Genomic DNA, 18,377 nt, shown 5'->3' with positions numbered 1-18,377 from the left:
TACAAGTGAGAAAAGAGAGGCTCAGTGAGATTAAGTGGTATGCAGCTGGTAAGTAAAATTCAGAATATAAAATATTAAACTTCAAAAACAGACAAGTTCAACTTAAACCTTGGGCAACTTACAACCCAACTCATGGAAATTCTTTGACCTTCTGTTTCAGAAGAATATATAATTTTACTAATAAATCCTTTTAGAGAGAAACAACTATTTAGATAATAATACTGCACACAGATTAGTAACATAAATCTAAAAACAAATGAACAATTGGAATTTGGGGGCCACTTATCTAGTCCAACTCTGTCAAGGAAGTTCAGAGAGGCAAAGAGACTTGCCCAAGGTTACATAGGAATTTTTTAATGGCTTAATCAGGACCAGAATCACCCCCAAGAGGAACAGAACCCCAGGTTTCAGAATCCCAGTCCATTTATCTTTGTATAGCACTAATTAAAAATCAGCATTGAAAATGGCATACAATGAAACCGTTTTTAGGCACAAGGTTTAAACAAGATTCCACTGCACTGGTCCAAAGGAAACAAACCCAAGGAAATTTTGCAGAGGAGAAGATCCAGTAGGAAATGCTACCAAATAATGTTCAAGTTCATTTCGGGACTTATGCATTTTCATCCCCACCCTTCAACCCCACCCCCCCAAGTAGGCACATACATGCAGACAAATGAGTATTAAAAAAAAAAAGAAAGAAAGAAAGAAAGGAAGGAAGAAAGAAGGAAAAGAAAAACATACTTTGTCTATAATGCTTGAAAGAGGAAGAACATCTTGCTCCTCTGGCATCTTATGCACATTTTCATGCTGATGTTCTGAATTAAATACTGAATATTTTGTTTTTTCTTCTGCAGCATCTTTCTTCCCTTCCTGTTTGAATTTCATGGTGTAGCCCTCTGAATTCATTGTTTGTGTAACCGAATCTTTCACTTCCACCATGGACAATTCAATTGCCTTATTAAGGTGTGCTGTTGTAGCAGGATAAAATCTTTCCTTTCCATCAAATACCGATTTCAGGTCTACATGATGCCTTAAAAATTTATTGACCTGTTTAAAACGTCGGAGTTCACTTCTTAGCTGAATAATTATTTGCTTAAGAGTCTTTTCATTCTTATCCTCTAGATCACAGCCAGAAAGTTCCTGTTCAGTCATGCCCAGATGCTCCAGAAGTAGTTCACTTACAGCTTTCATAAGCTCTGGTCTGTATTACCAGAAAGAGAGAAAAATGGTGAGATTAGCTTTTTAGAACAAAATTGTCCTGTATACTCATTCCAGCAATTCAACAAACCTTACATAGATGCTGGAATCATAAGAAGCTAGAGTCGAAAGGGGCCTGAGATTCAAGGTCATATCATATAGAATGTGAGAGCTGAAGAGGAACCCAGAGGTCACCTAGTCTAACCCGTCTATGAACAGGACTTCCCTTTGACAACATTCCTAAAAAGTAGTAATATAGGTGATGCTTTCAAACTCCAGTGATAGGGAGCTCACTACTACTTAAAAGTCCATTTCAGTTATGACAGTTTAATTATTAGGAAGTTTTTCCTTACAGTGAACTGAAATCTGCCTCTCTACAACTTCCACCCAGTTCTCCTAGCTCTTCCCTGTGACCAAACAGAATAAATTTAATCCCTTTGATGTAAGCCTTAAAACTGGAAGGGACCATAGAGATAAAGCATCTATTCAAAGAATAGTCAAGGAAACCAAGGCCCAGACAGGTAAAATGACGTCACAATTAATTCAGAGGAATCTCCAACCCAGGTCTTCCAATTCCCAGCCCAATAAAGGCTCTTGAAGGACTCTTCATTTATCCAACATGTGTTCAGCACCTCATGTATTATCCCAGGTGCTATGGATACAGATTATAAAATGACTGTCTATGCTTTCTAGAATACTTTTTTCTGAGTGAAAAGGGTACAACCTATACAAAAGAAGTCTAACACAAAGTGAGGTGTGGCGCCAATAATAATGAAAGTTAAAAAAAAAACCAATAATGAAAGTCATATGAGGTGCTCTGAGAAAATCAAAGGAGTGAAAGACACTTTCAGATAGTAAGGTGGAAAAAAGCTTTGTGGGAAAGGGGTCTTTGAGTTGAGCTTTGTTGTTAGAAAAATTCTGAAAGAGGGGGATGAGTTAGGAGAGTATAACAAGTTTAGGCAGAATGCCAACTCCAAAGCACAGAGGGGGGAAAAAAATTAATCCTGACAGACAGTGGCCTCCATAAAATGGGTAACAGTTCCATATTAGAAATAGCATCTCTATGGGCCTGAGTAGTAAAATTCAACCATAACATTTCTTCTATTCATCATCCTCTCTGTCCTCACAAGTATCTATGCTACCTTTAGGTCCTCAAAATGTTTTTTTTTGGTTCTGTTTTGTTTTGTTTTTTTAAACCCTTGCCTTCTGTCTTAGAATCAATACTAAATATCAATTCCAAGGCAGAAGAGCAATAAGAATTAGACAATGTGGGTTAAGTGACTTGCCCAGGGTCACACAGATAGGAAGCATCTAAGGCCAGATTTGAACCCAGGACCTCTTGTCTCTGGGCCTGGTGCTCTATCCACTGAGCCACCTAGCTGTCCCATCTTCATCATGTTTTACCTGAACTACTGCAATAGCCTCCTAATTGGTTTCACTCTCAAGTCTTTTTCTCTTTAAATCTACTCTCTCCAAACAGCTGCCAAATATGATATTCCTACAACACAGATCTGACCATGTCACACCCCACTCTCATTTCAAAAGTATTCAATGCCTTCACTAAATAAAAAGTCCTCAGCCTGATATTTAAAATAACCTCTAATCTAGCTTCCATCTACCATTCCAGTATCATTGCAAATTATTAACCCCTTTATCCATTCTCAGTTCTAATCAAATTGGTCATCTCCAGTCTCTGTGTATCTTTGCACAAGTGGTCACTTAGAGTTAGAAAAGCATTTGCTCTTTCCACTACACCAGTGATGGGCAAAATTTTTAAAGAGTGGGCCAAAGAAAGGAAATGCTCATCTGTCAGTCTGTTTCTAAGGCAACTCTTTCGAAGTTTCATTGTATTGTATCCTACTCATTTTATTCTTCCGATTAGGAATAATGTCATGCGGCCAGATAGAACATTTCAAGGGGCCACATCTAGCCTGCTGGTTGTAGTTTGCCCATCACTGCACTACACCATTCTCACTGCCTTTGGTAGAAGAGTCCTATTGTGGGGAGCTCTGCAGTAGGTGTGGAATCAGCTTACCCCAGTTCTTCTGCCAGGTAGCTTTAGCTATAGATCTAAAATTAGTTGATTCATTTCTAAGCTGGAAATATAGTGAAGTGGCACAAAACTGAATGAGCCAATAGAGTGATATGGATGGATGCTAAAAAAATAATAAATAACCAACACTCTTAGGCTACGTTTAGTAGCTAATTCATAGGAAATTATTTCACTATATTCTGCCCTGATCAAATCCTACGTGGAATAGTATGATCCCTTATGGGCACTATATTTCAAAAGGAATGCTGACAAACTGGTATGTATTTCACAAAAAGGCAATCAAAATGGTGAAGGGACTGAACTACATGGTATAAAAATCAAGTGGAAGGACAGGGGTGGGAAGTGGGTCAAAAAAGGGAGTGCATGTTCGGTATCTTCAAATATATCTACAAAGCTATCATTTAGAAGGAGAGCTGGATGAATTCTGCTATGATCCAGAGAACAAACCAATGAGGAGAAGTTCTAGAGAGAACCCATTAGCAATTAGACCTGTCTAGGAATGGAACATGCTGCCTTTATATGGTACCAGGTATTCAAGTAAAGGCTGAATGATCAGGTAACAGAAAAAATTCTTGCTTTAAGTAAATATTGGGCAGCAAAGTTACCTTCATATTCTATGCTTCTAAGGTTCTATGTTTTTTCTACCAAAGATTAGGGTTTTAGAGACACAGAATGCTAAAGATTAGAAAGGATTTTAGATGTCACCTAAATGAGGGGGGTAGGAACTAGAGACTAGAACTGTGATTTCTCTGGTACAGAGAATTCTCAGATAAAAAATTCCTTCTAGGGGGAAGCTAGGTGGCTCAGTGGCTTGAAAGCCAGGCCCAGAGACAGGAGGTCCTGGGTTCAAATCTGGCCTCAGACACTTTCTAGCTGTGTGACCCTGGGCAAGTCACTTAACCCCCCCACCCCCCATTGCCTAGTCCTTACCACTCTTCTGCCTTAGAACCAATAAACAGTATTGATTCTAAGATGTAAGGTAAGGGTTTAAAAAAAGAAGAAAAGAGAAGAAAATTTTTCTATCAGTGCAGATCAGTATTTTCTAGCCTTAGAGGACTTCCAAGAGCACTGAGAACTGACTTGCCCAGGATTGGACAGTCAGTGTGTCAGAGGCCAGACTTTAGCTCAAGTCACCCTGGTTCCAAGGTCAGCTCTCTCTATCTACTATGTCATGCTATCTATCTCATCCAGTCCAAACAGCCTTTTACAGTTAAGGAATGTTCAGGTCTCCCACCAAAAGATAGAAAATGAAATGAGTTCATGTTTACGCTCATCTAAATACCAGAATCACATTTTTGCTTAACATACAAAAATCTAAGACTTTATTAATCACAGAGGGAAGAAGAACTTCACACTCCAATAGCAAGGAAAAGCTCTGGGGATCTATTCCCAGCTTGCCTTATCCCAGGAGACATGAGCAATTTTTCTTATATCCTAAGTCAATTTTCTACATTTATAAAAGAGATAGAATACTGTCTGGTTGTTGTTGTTATCATGTCCAAATGGAAGGATTTTTTTAAAGTCATGTATTAAAGAGATAGTTTCTAAAAAATTGCAAAAGTCCCCATCCCCTTGCCTAAAATGTACTTCATTCTTTCCTCCTTTATGCCTCTCAGCAACCTTCTCTTCTTTCAAGGCTCAACTCAGGTGCCATGTCACATCTGAAGCCTTCCCTAAATCCCCTACTTGTTAAAGTTCTCTCTTTCCTCAAATTTCCTTGTACTATGCTTATTTACTTGTATGTATGGTATATCTCCTAGTATCATGTAAGCACCTTAAGGGCAAAAACTCTTATGGTTTCTGTTTTTATATCCCTAGCACACCTGCCAGGGTGCCTTAAACTTAATATATGCTTATCAAATGTTTGTTACTAAAATGAATTTAAAAGAAAATACCCCATGGTATCTTCCCAACAAGAAATAGGCTCCACATCTACCAGGAAGAGACCTAGAGTTAAATCTAGACTTTAAACATCAGGGTCATAGTTGCTTTATATTAAAAAGAAGTCCAAAAGCAAGAAGAGATTTAAGTACTACTGATTCTTCTCTCCAAAAGCTAGACAGCCCAACACAGTGTTCACAAAAACAATACTCAGGGAGAAACTTTTTTTTTCATCTTTGTAATGGATTTGCATGCAGTTTTTGTCTTTCCCTTACTACTGATAGCATGCAGTCTAATTACTTAATTGCATGATTGGCAAGATTCCTTCAGAACCATTTCAGGCTCTCTCTCTCAGGTAAATGAGACAGTGCCATTATCTAAATTCACTTCAACAAAATTATTTTTTTTCTCCCCTCAACTAGAAACACTGTCAAAAGCAAAGCACAAACCTCATACATACCTGGGCTCCAGCAATAATGTTCTATTTTCATTTAAAGGCGAAGGGAACAAGTTCATCTCCTCGCCTCCACGTTGACATTTGTCTTTGTGGCTATAAGACTCGCCAACTACATCAAAATCGATCTGAGAATCATCCTGATTCCTTAAATATCCCTTTTTACAGGGAGGCTTAGAATAGTCCAATGTAACCTGGGGGAAAAAATGATTCAATCAACCAAAGTATGCATTCTTCCATAGTTGACTGACAGATATCAGCACCCTGCAGGCACATGTGCCTAGCATGGCTTTTTATTATCATGAAGTTCAATTGCTGTGCCATCTAGCTGTTGCTTCTGTTTTGAGAACCTCTGGATTAACTGTCTGCAAGAACTCTCGGAGCACAATTAGTGTTCTCTCCAGCAGCAGCATTCCCACCATCCACTGCCTAACAATGATCTGTATACATTCAAGTCTGCTTCTTTCTCTAAACCAACTGGCAGGAAAGAAGTCACAACTTTGGCATGACCCTCATGAGAAGACGCCAAGCCTTTGTCTAGTAGACGATTCCCAAACTGGTATGCTGTGACCTGGTGTGTCTCTGAATAATAAGAAGAACAATAACAATAATAGCTGACATTTATCCAATGCTTTAAGGCTGGCAAAGCACTTGGCATACATTACCTAACCCTACAAATAAAGCTCTTTACATGCATGATTACAAACAATTTTCTCACAGATTGGCTGTGACCAAGCTCAACCAGAGTTGACTGCTGGGGCTAGTCAAATTTATTTTACCGAAGGCCACTCCAGGCAGGCCTCAGGGACAATGAGTTAAGGATATTAGCTCCAATGTGATTTTGACCTCATGTGATCTCATTTAATTCAACAACAGTTCACTAAGGCCATAAGTGCAAGGCCTTGTGTTACCCTCTTGAAAGAAAAATTTAGAAATAATCCCTGCCCTCACGTGGCTAACATTCTACTGGATGAACTGGTTATACTATCTATGAACTTATAAATATAAGCTAATTTGAGGAAGAAGAAGACACTAACAATTAAGTAGATCAGAAAAGGTTCGAGGGGAGAATACTTGATACTCTCTATCTTATTTGTTCTGATTTGTATATTTTTAATGTAATATATTTATCTATTTATGAAATACATATATATGGTAATATACATTTTTGTGTATTTTACTTCTTCTATTGGAGGCAGGAGGCAATTCTCCTTTTCTTTATATCTTTCCTCCAATCTCCTCCTGTATAGTGCACTGAATATAGAAGTGCTTTCTTAAGTTAAGACACTTAAGTGTTTTCTATAGGACTGGCCCTACAAGTGCTTTGAGATCTTTATAGGTATTATGAGAACCACTAAAGACAGTACTATAAGTAAGCCACTCAATATTTTATCTGGACTTTCATTATGTTTTGTAATTCACCCCCTATTCTGCGTTCCTTAAGTACACATCCTAATTAACTTCACTTTGATTTGTCTAATTTGGAAGGTGGCTAGTTCATAAATCCCATGAAGATGTTATTTATGAATCCACCTTCCTAGGTCACTGGGCTTCTCTTGGGAACTGCATGAAGCTGAATCTAGTTAAGGCTTGTACTAGGCATGCCTTGAAGTGCAGCAATTAATATTCTTTTTCCTACTGGAAAGTTGTAAATTTCCTATAAAAAACTTACCCCTGCTTCAATGCTCCAGATATCAACTAAGGTTTTTTTAAATCAAATCCAAGCCTCTCAAAAACATACCTCCTTATTTATAATGTATTATTTATCACTATCTCACTTTAAATTCTCCTGATTAGGATGTTAATACAAAGTAGAAGCCAAGAACTATAGCTGAGTGCAAGTTTCTTAATTTTAATGTCACTTCTCTCTACCTTCTTCAATAAACTGCATGTTTACTTACACCATGTATAAAAAGAAACCTATAGATAAGATTCACCTTTCCGAACCCTAACCTTCTATCTCTTGCTCCAAAATGGAGAACAGTCACAAAGCCTAACATTTGGAAGAAACCTTAGAATGTAGAATTTTAGTGATAGCAGGAACCTTCAAGATCCAGTCCAGGGGCAACCAGGTGGCTCAGCGGAAAGAGTGCCAGGACTAGAAATAGGAGGTCCTGGATTCAAAAGTGACCTCAGGAACTTCCTATTTGTGTGATCCTGGGCAAATCACTTTACCCCAAATGCCTAGTCCTAACATACTTTTCTGTCTTGCAACTGATATTTAGTATCAATTCTGAGATACAAGGTAAGGGCTTTAAAAAGAGAGAGAGAGAGAGATCCAGGCCAGAGACAGGGAAACTTAGGCACAGAAAAGTTAAATTTGTCTTGGGTTCCGTTTCAAGGAAATACAGAAAAATGCTGTACCCAAAGGTTCATGGTCAGTCTAAAGGATCATTCTGAGTAGCATCTACCTACCACAAGATTAAAAGTATCTTTTATTAACTCTACAAATAATATATGTATTCTGATGAAAGTCCCCAAGATACCTAAGGTGAGTCCAGAGTCCAGTTTTGTCATTGAAAAGCACTCCATTTAGGGAGACAGTATCACCAAGGAAAAGACTAGAGCAAAGCAAGAATTGGAATGCAAGGATTCTGGATCTGACTCAGTGACTTAACAGAGTGGAAGGACTTTGGGCAAATCTCTTCACTTCTTTGAGCTTCAGTTCTCCCATTTCTAAGTTCTCTTCAATTGCTAATATTCTATGTAGAAACAGCTTTTGGGCCAACAGAACCTGGAAAATATTGCTAATATTGCTAGGAATAAAGATATTGTCAAGGGAGCAGGGAGAGGGTATTAACCTCCAGATATGCAAATACAGCCCCACCTCACTGCTCCACAATGAATGGTGTTCACTCAATAAGTTCTTCTCATCCTCATCCACATCTTCAGCCTTTGTAGCATCCTCCTCATCATCCTTACTCCCTAGGAGCTAAAAAGAATAAAATGATGTGAACATGGAACACATACAAAAAAAGTTGCACGAAAATCTCATATGTGTTGGTAACATATATAAAAAGCCAAACTGCTAAAATTTAAATTAACCCACATTAGGCTCATTAAATCCAATAAAAACCACAAAAGAATTCCTAGAACCAAGAACAATTTATGGTCCCCTTTCTTTAGAAAATAAGTCAGAGGCATTTTCTTACCACCTCTCTACATTTTTCATCAAATTGTTTGAAATGGAGTATTTTGTCTCTTGCTTTGCTGATGTTTCTTCACTCTAAATTCACTCACAAATTACACAAAAGTATTGAAAATTAAGAAGAGCACTATTGATGGAATTGAAAACATAAAGTCCTAGGAATGTATTAAAGAAAATTTACAACATGCCAAATAGATGCATCACTTGTACTTAAGAGAGAACAAACAAACCACTTTTCTCAACTGTCACACATCCAAAAGGAGGAAGGGACAATACTCATTATACTACCACTTTGCTGACAAAGACTTATAATCGCTAATGAATGCTCAAAAGTCAGAAGAATTTGTCTGATTTTAGAAAGAAGAGCATTTTATTTAGAAAGATAGTATAAGGTCTAACACTTTTTTAAAAAGTCAAATTTAAGAAGTTTCTATAGCAATCATGTAAGAGATTAGAAAATGATTCTTTAGAGGGCTGTAGTAATCTCTTGGCCTCTCCAATGGATTTATACTTATGTTCACAAGCTACTTGGCTACTCCAAGTGAAAAATGGGATTAAATTGGCCATTCCCATAGAAATACAGAGCCTTTCAGAACTGTGGAACTATACCCTACCAATTTACTTTTTTGAATTCCTGAAATTAATCAGTCAATTCTATGACCCTATAAACCCAGCTTTCACCTTTCACATATTATTTCCTATTTACCATAAAGAAACATTGACTGGAGGGCAGTTAGGTAATACAATGGATAGAGAGCCACGCCTGGAGATGGGAGAGCCTGGGTTCAAATTTGACCTCAGACATTTCCTAGCTATGAACAAGTCACTTAACCCCAATTGCCTAGCCCGTAGTGTTCTTCTGTCTTAGAATCGATATCAATATGGAGGAGGGAAATGATCCTCTGACTGGAAGGCGACTCATTGGAATCCTAAATGAAATGAATTTTGTTTTCCAAATTCCATTTCCAAAAGGAGCATGATAGAAGAAAACAATCTAATGATTAGAATTTAGTCAAAATTAATCCTGGGATCAGTCTACATTTAGTTCATTTTCTTGTATCTTCTACATCTACATTTATAGTGTAGAACTTTAAGAAAACTAGTGCTCAAAATGATGTTCCTATGGTTCTGTAAGATCCTTAATCATTAAACCAACCTTGAATTATGTTCAATATATTCTATTTATTAAGACAATTAAAGCACTTAAGAAATAGTTTTAACAGGAAGGACTTACATAGAGAAAAGAACATAGGACCTTATGCAGGAGGACCAAGTTCAAAACATGACTACCTCACAGCAACTATATGACTGTGAACTAATCACTTAACTCCTGAGTCTCAGTAACCCCATTTGTCAAAAAGAGATGTTCATACTTGTACTAGTTACTGTCAAAGGGCATTGTAAAGGAAAACATTATAAGCTTTAAATTACTCTAAAAAGTGAACTATTAAAAATATTTTAATATGATTGTTAGCCACAATATTCCATAACCCAGGGTAAACCATTTTAAAGATATTCTGAATAATCAAGTTTTTCAGCTATAGGCATATTTTTCAACATCTTTCTCATTCATATTTATGAAAATTAGTAATTGATCAGCATATCCATGAAGTCAGTCTAATCCGGTGAACTTAACTATCTGGTCAGTTCATTATAAGCACAAATTAATAGAATCATAAGCATCTCAGGAGTAGAAATCATCTAGTCCAACCCAAACAGGAATTCTTTCTAAAACATTTGGGATTGTCATTCTACTTCTGCATGAAAACTTCTCAACTGATTGTTGAAAAGCTCCAATTATTAGGAAATGTCTTAACTATTTCCCTGTGCCTGCTCCCTTGTTCTGTCCATAAATCTGTTCCCTCATCAGCTATGTGATGATAATAAACCAGTCTCTCCTTGGTCTTCTCTTCTTCAGGAGAAAATATCTGTAGTTCCTTTAACTCTTTTTTATATGGCTTCATTAGAGTATCTTCACTATACTGGTTACCCTCCTCTGGGAACAGGTTCCAATTTGTCTTTATATCTAACTGTTATAAACCTTTCAAAAACTCAAAAAGAGTTTCTAATCATAAGTTACTTGAAGAGAAGGCTTGCATACAGTTCCTCCAAGAACCAAAGGAGTTACATGCATTTTAATTTTTTTTAAATGCTACTGAAAAGGAAACTGACAAGTGAATGTGGCAAAATTGGAGCACTAATGCATGTCTGGTAGAGTTGTGAACTAATCCAAACATTCTGGAGGGCAATTAGGAATTATGCCTAAAGGGCTATAAAAGAATGCATACCTTTTGATCAAGTAATACCACTATGAGGTCTATATCCCAAAGAAACAAAAAAAAATGGGAAAGGATTTGTTTGTACAAAAAATATTTATAGCCACTCTTTTGGTGGTGGCAAAGAATTGGAAACTAAAGGGATGTCCCTCAATTGGGGAATGGGTGAAGAAAATGTGGGTATATGATGGTGATGGAATACTACTGTGCTATAAGGAATGATGAACAGGATGACTTCAGAAAGAACTAGAAAGATCTATGTGAATTGATGCAGAGTGAAATAAACAGAACCAGGAGAACATTATTCACAGTAACTGAAATACTGTGGAATGATCAAATGTGATAGACTTGGTTACTAACAGCAATACGATGATCCAGGACAATTCTGAAGGGCTTTGGAAAAAAATGCTCTCCACCTCCAGAGAAAGAAAGGAGTAAGAATACAGACAAAAACATATGATTTATAATTTGTCTATGTGGATATATGTTTTGGGGACTTGGTTTTTTAGGACAATTCACTTATAAAAATTAATAATATGGAAATATGTTTTACATGATAATACATGTATAACCCAGATTAAATTGTTTGTCAAGTCTGGAAAGGAAGAGGGAAGAAGGGAGGGAGGCAACACGGCTCATATAACTTTGGAAAAATTATGTGGAAATTTGTTATTAAATATTAAATATGAAAATTACTGAGCCCTGCCAGGGCTGAGCCAGACATCGGAGTAGCACTTAGGGTGGTAGGCTAGACAATTCTCTACCTTCTTCTTACATTTTTCCACTTTTACTCTTTCCACCTCTTTACAAGTAAAACTGCTAAAAGTCATTTTGACTTAAGCAATATTTTTAAATTGGCAACCACAATATTACTTTAGAATTCTCATATTTAGCATAAAACCCTAAATTTAAATCTTACACCTGCCACCACCACATCTAAAGAAAACTCTTATACTAGTAAGTAAGTATATGGTAGCAAGTTTTCCCCCAAAGATAATCATGAACAGCACACTACTCTTTGGTGTCTCATTCTTTCCATACTAATCTTCAAATTTCATTTTTAGGGGGATAAAGGGACCTCTTTTTGAAGAAAAGCTACAAATTATGGGGTGATTCATAGAATATCAAATTGAAGAAAATTCTGAAAAGTAAACTGAATAAGCATTTATTAATGTGATGTGCCTGGCATTTTACTAGAAGTTGGAAGCAGAAAAACAAAAACAATTCCAGACCTCAAAGAGTTTACATTATAATGTAAATGGAATATGTACAAAGTAAATAAAAAGATGGCCAGGGATCAGTACTAACAAGCAGAGATTTCAGAAAAGATCTTGTGTGGGAAAGGATACTCAAGCTAACCCTTGAAGGGAGCTTGGAATTCTTAATGAAGGTAAGGAAGGAGATCAAATCACCATAAGAGCCAATGGAAAAACAATGAGGAAGGGAAGGAAATGATGAGAATAAGTAATAGGAAATAGACTAGGTAAAACATAGAAGTTGTAACAGGGAGTACAAAGTGAAATGATACTAGAAAGATAAAATGAAGCCAAATTGTGAAAAGGGTTTAAATGCCAAAAGAGTTTAATTTTATCTTAGCAGTAAGAGGGAGAGATTGAAGTTTCTTGAGGTATGTAATGGTCAGACCTATGCTTTAGGAATATCAATTTAATATCTCCATGGAGGATAAACTGGAGAGGGGAGAGACTAGAGGCAGAGACCAATTAAAGTCCAGGTAAGAGGTGATAAGGGTCTAAAGTAGTATTGTGACAAAGCATTCAATTTTGATTTTTTTTTTTTAGTATTAAGATGTCAGAATAAGAAAAGACACTACTCTTGAAAGAGATTTAGAACTATACTTAATGATTTTTTTTTTAATAAAGGGGAACAACCAAAAAAAATCCCAAAATTTCAAGATCATATGAACTCTGAGAATAACTTCATTATTAAAAACATTTCCTTGGAGGAAACAAACCTAGAGACTGCTTTTTTCCCTGAACAAACTGTGAATATGCTCAGTTTTCAAAATTATCTGGCGCCCTGGAGGTTAGAATCAATAATGTTCTCTCCCTCAAAGAAAGCAGATGGTTGAGAATGACATAAACTACTTTTGAGCTTCTCTTGATCTTTTAGCCAAGGAAAAGACTTCTTGGGGCTGCCAGAGCTCTAGGAGCAAAACTGGGGCAATGGAGCTATCTTCCACATTCATTCATTTTCCAGTTTAGGCTTGCTTAAAGGTGACACTAAACCAAACAGATTTCATAGCACCACAAGGGACAGGGGTAAGAGAAGTTCCTTGTTGCACCCTCCACAGGGAAGAGAGCTGTCTACTATAACAATACCAACTAACAAATGAATGAACAGCTACACTCTGCAGAATGGCTGGATTCTGTAACACAACATACTATGGCGTGATACATTTCCTTAGGAATGTAGGGGTAGATTAAGGGGAAGGAACTAGCAGTCTTCCTCACTTCCACCTTCACCTTTGTCACATGTCAAGAAAGAAAAAGCAAAGGGACAGTCACAAGAACTAGCATTCAAAATGACAGTATCTTAAGAGGGTGAGTCCCAGCAGAGAACGAGATATCCGTTCACTAAGCCTGAGGTGAAATGATCTTCAGTGCCCTTAATGAGAAAAATAAGGTCACGAAGGACCTCATGTAGCATTAATGACTCAATGCAGATTTTATTCCAAAAGTAAACAAAAAATAAGTAATTTACTTATTTTAGCTGGCAAATGATAATAGTTACACACATCACACTACCAAAATACCCCACTAACTCTCTGAATTTGCACAAAAATGAATCTGGGTATTTCATTTGTATGACCACTAGTGTTCAAAAATAGATCTTTAGATATAAAGCATGATTCAAATTCTGAGAGCATTGCTTTCTATGCAAGAGGCGTGAGAATTAAAAACTAAGCTCATCAAGTCACTTCAATAGTAAAGTGTCTGTTTGAAGGGCTGATCCTTATACCACCAACAGCTAAAATCCTAAAGCCCTCAATACAGATTCAGCCTTAAAAAAAAAAAAAAAAAAAAAAAAAAAGCAAATACTCTAATAATAACCAATCAAAATAGTTCATCCCTATGATCCCAACTACTACAGAGGCTGAGGTTGGCAGATGGCTTGAACTTAAGAGTTCTAAGTTACAGTGGATTAAGTCTATTGGATATTCTCACTAAGTCTGTCACCAATATAGTGTATCCTAAGAACAGAGGCTCAGGGTTTAAGAGGTGTGAGTCAGTCCAGGTCAGAAAAAAATGGAACAGATCAAAGTTCCTGAGCTGATTAATTATGGAATTGGGCCCGAGAGTGCTCTATACTCCCAGGTGAGCAAGAAAGAGTGATCAAGCCTCTTTTTTAAAAAATAAATCTTTTTTGAATTTTTAATGGAAGTGAGTTTAGATAAGCAAAGACTTTACTTCTTACCTCACTCTGGTCTAATGTCCCACTGTCCTGTGTACCCAAACAGGAGAGTTCAAAAAGGGTTTTCTTGAGGTCTTGGTTATCTGAATGCAACTCCTTTATAATCATCACTAGTTCATTAACCTAAAAGCAACAGAGAGAAGAGCTATAGATTTCATTTTAATGTTAACTTTTTTTTAGATATGTCACCAATACTAAATAAGCTACTCAATGCCATAATTATTAAGAGTTGCTCTGTCTTTCTTGCATACTCAGACCATATCTAAACAACTACATAATTGTTTCATCTTCCTGTTCCACCAAGAGGCAGGAAAGACTTTGGGGAAAAAAAAAACCAGGAATGCTGAAATGGGAACTGGGACGTTCTAATAAGCTCTACCATGGTTAAACAAAAAGAATTAATTGTGTGGATGATGAACAGGAGACTCTAGAAGTACACTCATACACTACTTGTCTCTGTCTCAGTCTCTCTCTCTCCCCAACCCTACCCCCCCTTCCTCCCTTTCTCCCTCTCTTCTTCTTTCTCTTTTCTTTCTCTCCTCCCCCTCCCTCCTATCATCCTTCCCTCTATCTGGTCAGCTTGTTAAGAATTCACTCTTATTCTCTTATCACATCTTTATGCAATGATGAACCAATAAATGACTTAAACAATAAGAGTTAAAGGAATTCAGCGAGAGGGGCACTCACTGTAAGGCTAAAATAAAATGTTCAAGAAACCCTTTATGGACAAAAAAGGCTTTAAAACTACCCCTTGAGAATGAATAGATTCTCCATTGGTAGAAAATAGGAGTGAAGAGGTTTAGAGAAAAATGGCAGGAGCAAAATCTAGAAGATGGAAGAAACCAGAATGAAAATCCTTCTTTCGCAAAAACAGCGAGGGACCTGAGCAAATAAAATAAGTACATCTGGATTTGGAAAGTGTTCCTTCCTCCATTTTGTGCTTTTTCTTTGAGAATTATTTTTTGTTTTGGTTTGGTTTTTGACATTTTGAAAGAAAAAAACTACAATGAACCAGAGGAAAGAAGCTATAGGACCATAAAAATCAGTCACATATACCAGGTTACTCATGGATGCAAGAGGTTGGTCTCGCTATTCAGAAGAGAAATGGACTCATCTATCCTTCTGCTCAACTCAATGAATTTCTAGTATGAACCCCTATTTATCAAGCACTGGCTTCTATTCTTCACTGTTCTGTGTATTATATGCCCATCTTGTCTGTCCCAACAAAACTAAGTTCCTCACAAGTATTACTCACATTTTCTGCCTGACTGGTAATTCTACTTCATTTATATTGCCCACAGTATCTAGTAAAGTGCTGGACATACAGGCAGCAATTACTAAATATATGCTAGATATTGGCTTTTTTAGTTTAGTAGAAGTGACCATCACAGTATGAACTCAACTGAGACCAGTGCTCAATGCACTCCCACTTACTCTCGGTTACCTATGGATTCCAAAACACTGAAATCACATAAATCGAACCAATTTAATAGGCCTAAAAGGGAATATGTGAGACTGAGGACATTTCCAATCAAGGAGTTACAGAAATGCTAGCACTCACTGGATGATTATCTCCAACTTAAAGATGAAGTAAACCTTTACTGTTTTAGTAAAATTAATGAGGTGGGGGGAAGTAAGACTTCCTGAATTGAGGGCCTCTTTTCTGAGCCTACTGCTAGAAATGATGAAGAAAAAGGTGGCTCTAATAGGAAGCAAATTAGCCCACAGGTTAGTACCCTTTGTTTAAGTTCTTCTAGAGACAAATGTTCTGTCTGGAAACGATCATGATCACCAATGCAAATACTCAAATAGGACGTCTGATCACTATAAAATGAAATGGATTCTTCTGTCAAAAGAGAAAAAAAGAATGTTAGAAATATTATCAATGAGTGATACAAAGTTAAGCCTTCTAACAAAACAAGCCTTCTAGACTTAACTCTGGAAAGGCAAGTGGAGGCTACTCAAAAAGCTCTCTGAAAGATAAACCTGTCACCTTTATAGAGTGGAAGCATTTTTCCCCCTTTTTTTCTTTCCTCTGTGCCAAATGCCATATCCTATCAGGCTTATCAGTTTTCTAACTAAATTATAACTTGCACAATGATTATTGTGTCTGGAAATAAGCACTACATGCAAGACCTCAATAGTTATTCTGATTTGCTTGAGATAAAAATATTAGCTGTAAACCTCAAGGGGAAGACTCTAATAAGCAAGTCAAGTTACAAAAACCACACTGCACTACAGAACTTCCATGCATTGGTCCCACATTCTTCTTAGAAGAGTGAAATAGTAAATGACTTAAGCATGAATCTAAGATGAAGGTATATCCATGCACAGAAGCATTTGCATAACTATCTGTTCCAAACAGGTCTTAGACTAACTAGCAGGCACCTCAAACCCTTAAAGGAATGTGTGCAAACATAGCTACATTTGGGATTTAACTTTAATCAAAGTCAAATAATATGCCCTCCCCCCAAAACAGAACTAAATCTCTGATGGCACTTTGTTCTTAAGCAAAGGTACCATGAAATGTCTACAGTGTGTTTAATTCAAAAGACCTGCCTTGTATGGTTCTATCAGCTATTCTAAGTATGTATCATGATATACACAATCAATGCCTTTCAACAAAAGCTGTCAATCAGATCATGGTAAAAAAGTTAAATTCCCCAGCTGGGAAAGTGACCCTACAGCCACAAGATTATAAAGAGTCAGGGATCTTTAATTTATGAACAAAACAGAAAATTCTGTTGATGGGAAGTATAAGCAACTTAAAATCATCACTGCAGCTTAAATGCCACGGAATTACTAAAATTGGCTGCAAGAGGAAAAAAGTATTCCTGTGCATATACCTTGCCTGCTGAAGCAGCTGGGTGCTTTTACTAAAAATAAAATGGAGGCCGCAGAAAGGGTGGTTAATAAAGTTTTCTTAGATACTATGTTTAACTGTCTTTACCACTTCAAAGTTCACACTAAGCAGGCAAAGTGAAGAGGAGAGCACACAGGAAAAGGCCTAATTAAGTACGAATTTACAGGTCATTGTACCTTCTTGCTTCTTAATTTCATTAATTTGATCCTCTAGGGTCTTCCGCAAGTTCTGGTAAGACTGGACATCATCTTCTAGCTGCTTGCGCAATGAAAAAATGTTGTTCAATTCGGTCTGCAGATTGTTGATACTTTGCAAAGGCAAGATACAAAAAAGTTATAAAGCCAGACACGTTTTTCCCATTTCATGATTATAACACATACTATATGTTAAAAGATCTAGAAAGTCTTTGTTCCGAGCAGAGGAAAAGATTTTGCTCTTATGCCATAGCCCATAGTCTGGCAGATTTCACTAATATTTCACAGAAGCAATTGCTCCTTCTTCCTTCAGACATTTCTCTCTTCTTGATCCAGAGTTACAGACATAAATCAACGTCTATTGAGATGAAAATAAACCATTAGATCTAATCTTCTATGCTGACTGCTTGAAGAACTGTAGGTTGTAAAGCAGGCTTTCCTATCGGGGAAGGAACTCTGTTCAGAACTTTTCCCTGGTTCCATCTCATGACAACAATAATGATCAATTTGGAAGGCAGAGAGAAAACCTTACCATCATGTCACAGCACAGCACTAAGGGGGAATTTTGCCAGGAAAAAAAGAAAAAAAGAAAGATTGTTTTAGCTAAGACTACTGCTATTAGGCACTGGAAGACGATGGCTTCATTCTCTCTTCTACCTTTTTGACAGGGTGAAAAGTATATTTACACCTGCATCTAACATTAATGCTCCTCTAAACAAAGAAAGTAATGCTTTTTTGAAAGCTGTACAAAAACCCTAATTCTCTTCCGTAGGGAAACTGATTCTTTATGACCAATAACTGGTTGTAGAACCTGAGGGAAGGCCTCTGCCCTCTCTAAGCTTTCTTTTTTTTTTTCCACTTGAAAATGCAGAGGGTGAA

At 37.0% G+C, this 18,377-nt stretch overlaps 1 protein-coding gene across 1 annotated transcript in view; it reads right to left on the bottom strand.

Annotated features, from left to right (window-relative positions):
• CDK5RAP2 (CDK5 regulatory subunit associated protein 2) overlaps positions 1-18,377 on the bottom strand; it is a 174,401-nt gene that overhangs the window by 52,565 nt on the left and 103,459 nt on the right. Inside the window, exons 16-21 of the mRNA XM_044664271.1 lie at positions 17,481-17,611; positions 16,178-16,287; positions 14,445-14,564; positions 8,413-8,517; positions 5,592-5,779; positions 742-1,201 (exon numbers count right to left, since the gene is read on the bottom strand). Of these exons, the coding sequence (XP_044520206.1) occupies positions 742-1,201; positions 5,592-5,779; positions 8,413-8,517; positions 14,445-14,564; positions 16,178-16,287; positions 17,481-17,611 (1,114 nt within the window). The remainder of the gene's footprint in view (positions 1-741; positions 1,202-5,591; positions 5,780-8,412; positions 8,518-14,444; positions 14,565-16,177; positions 16,288-17,480; positions 17,612-18,377) is intronic.

The sequence above is a fragment of the Gracilinanus agilis genome, chromosome 2 (assembly GCF_016433145.1).
Source record: "Gracilinanus agilis isolate LMUSP501 chromosome 2, AgileGrace, whole genome shotgun sequence".
Taxonomy (NCBI): Eukaryota; Metazoa; Chordata; class Mammalia; order Didelphimorphia; family Didelphidae; genus Gracilinanus; species Gracilinanus agilis.
The sequence above is the reverse complement of the archived record's forward strand: the minus strand, read 5'-3'. Positions and strand labels throughout refer to the sequence as shown.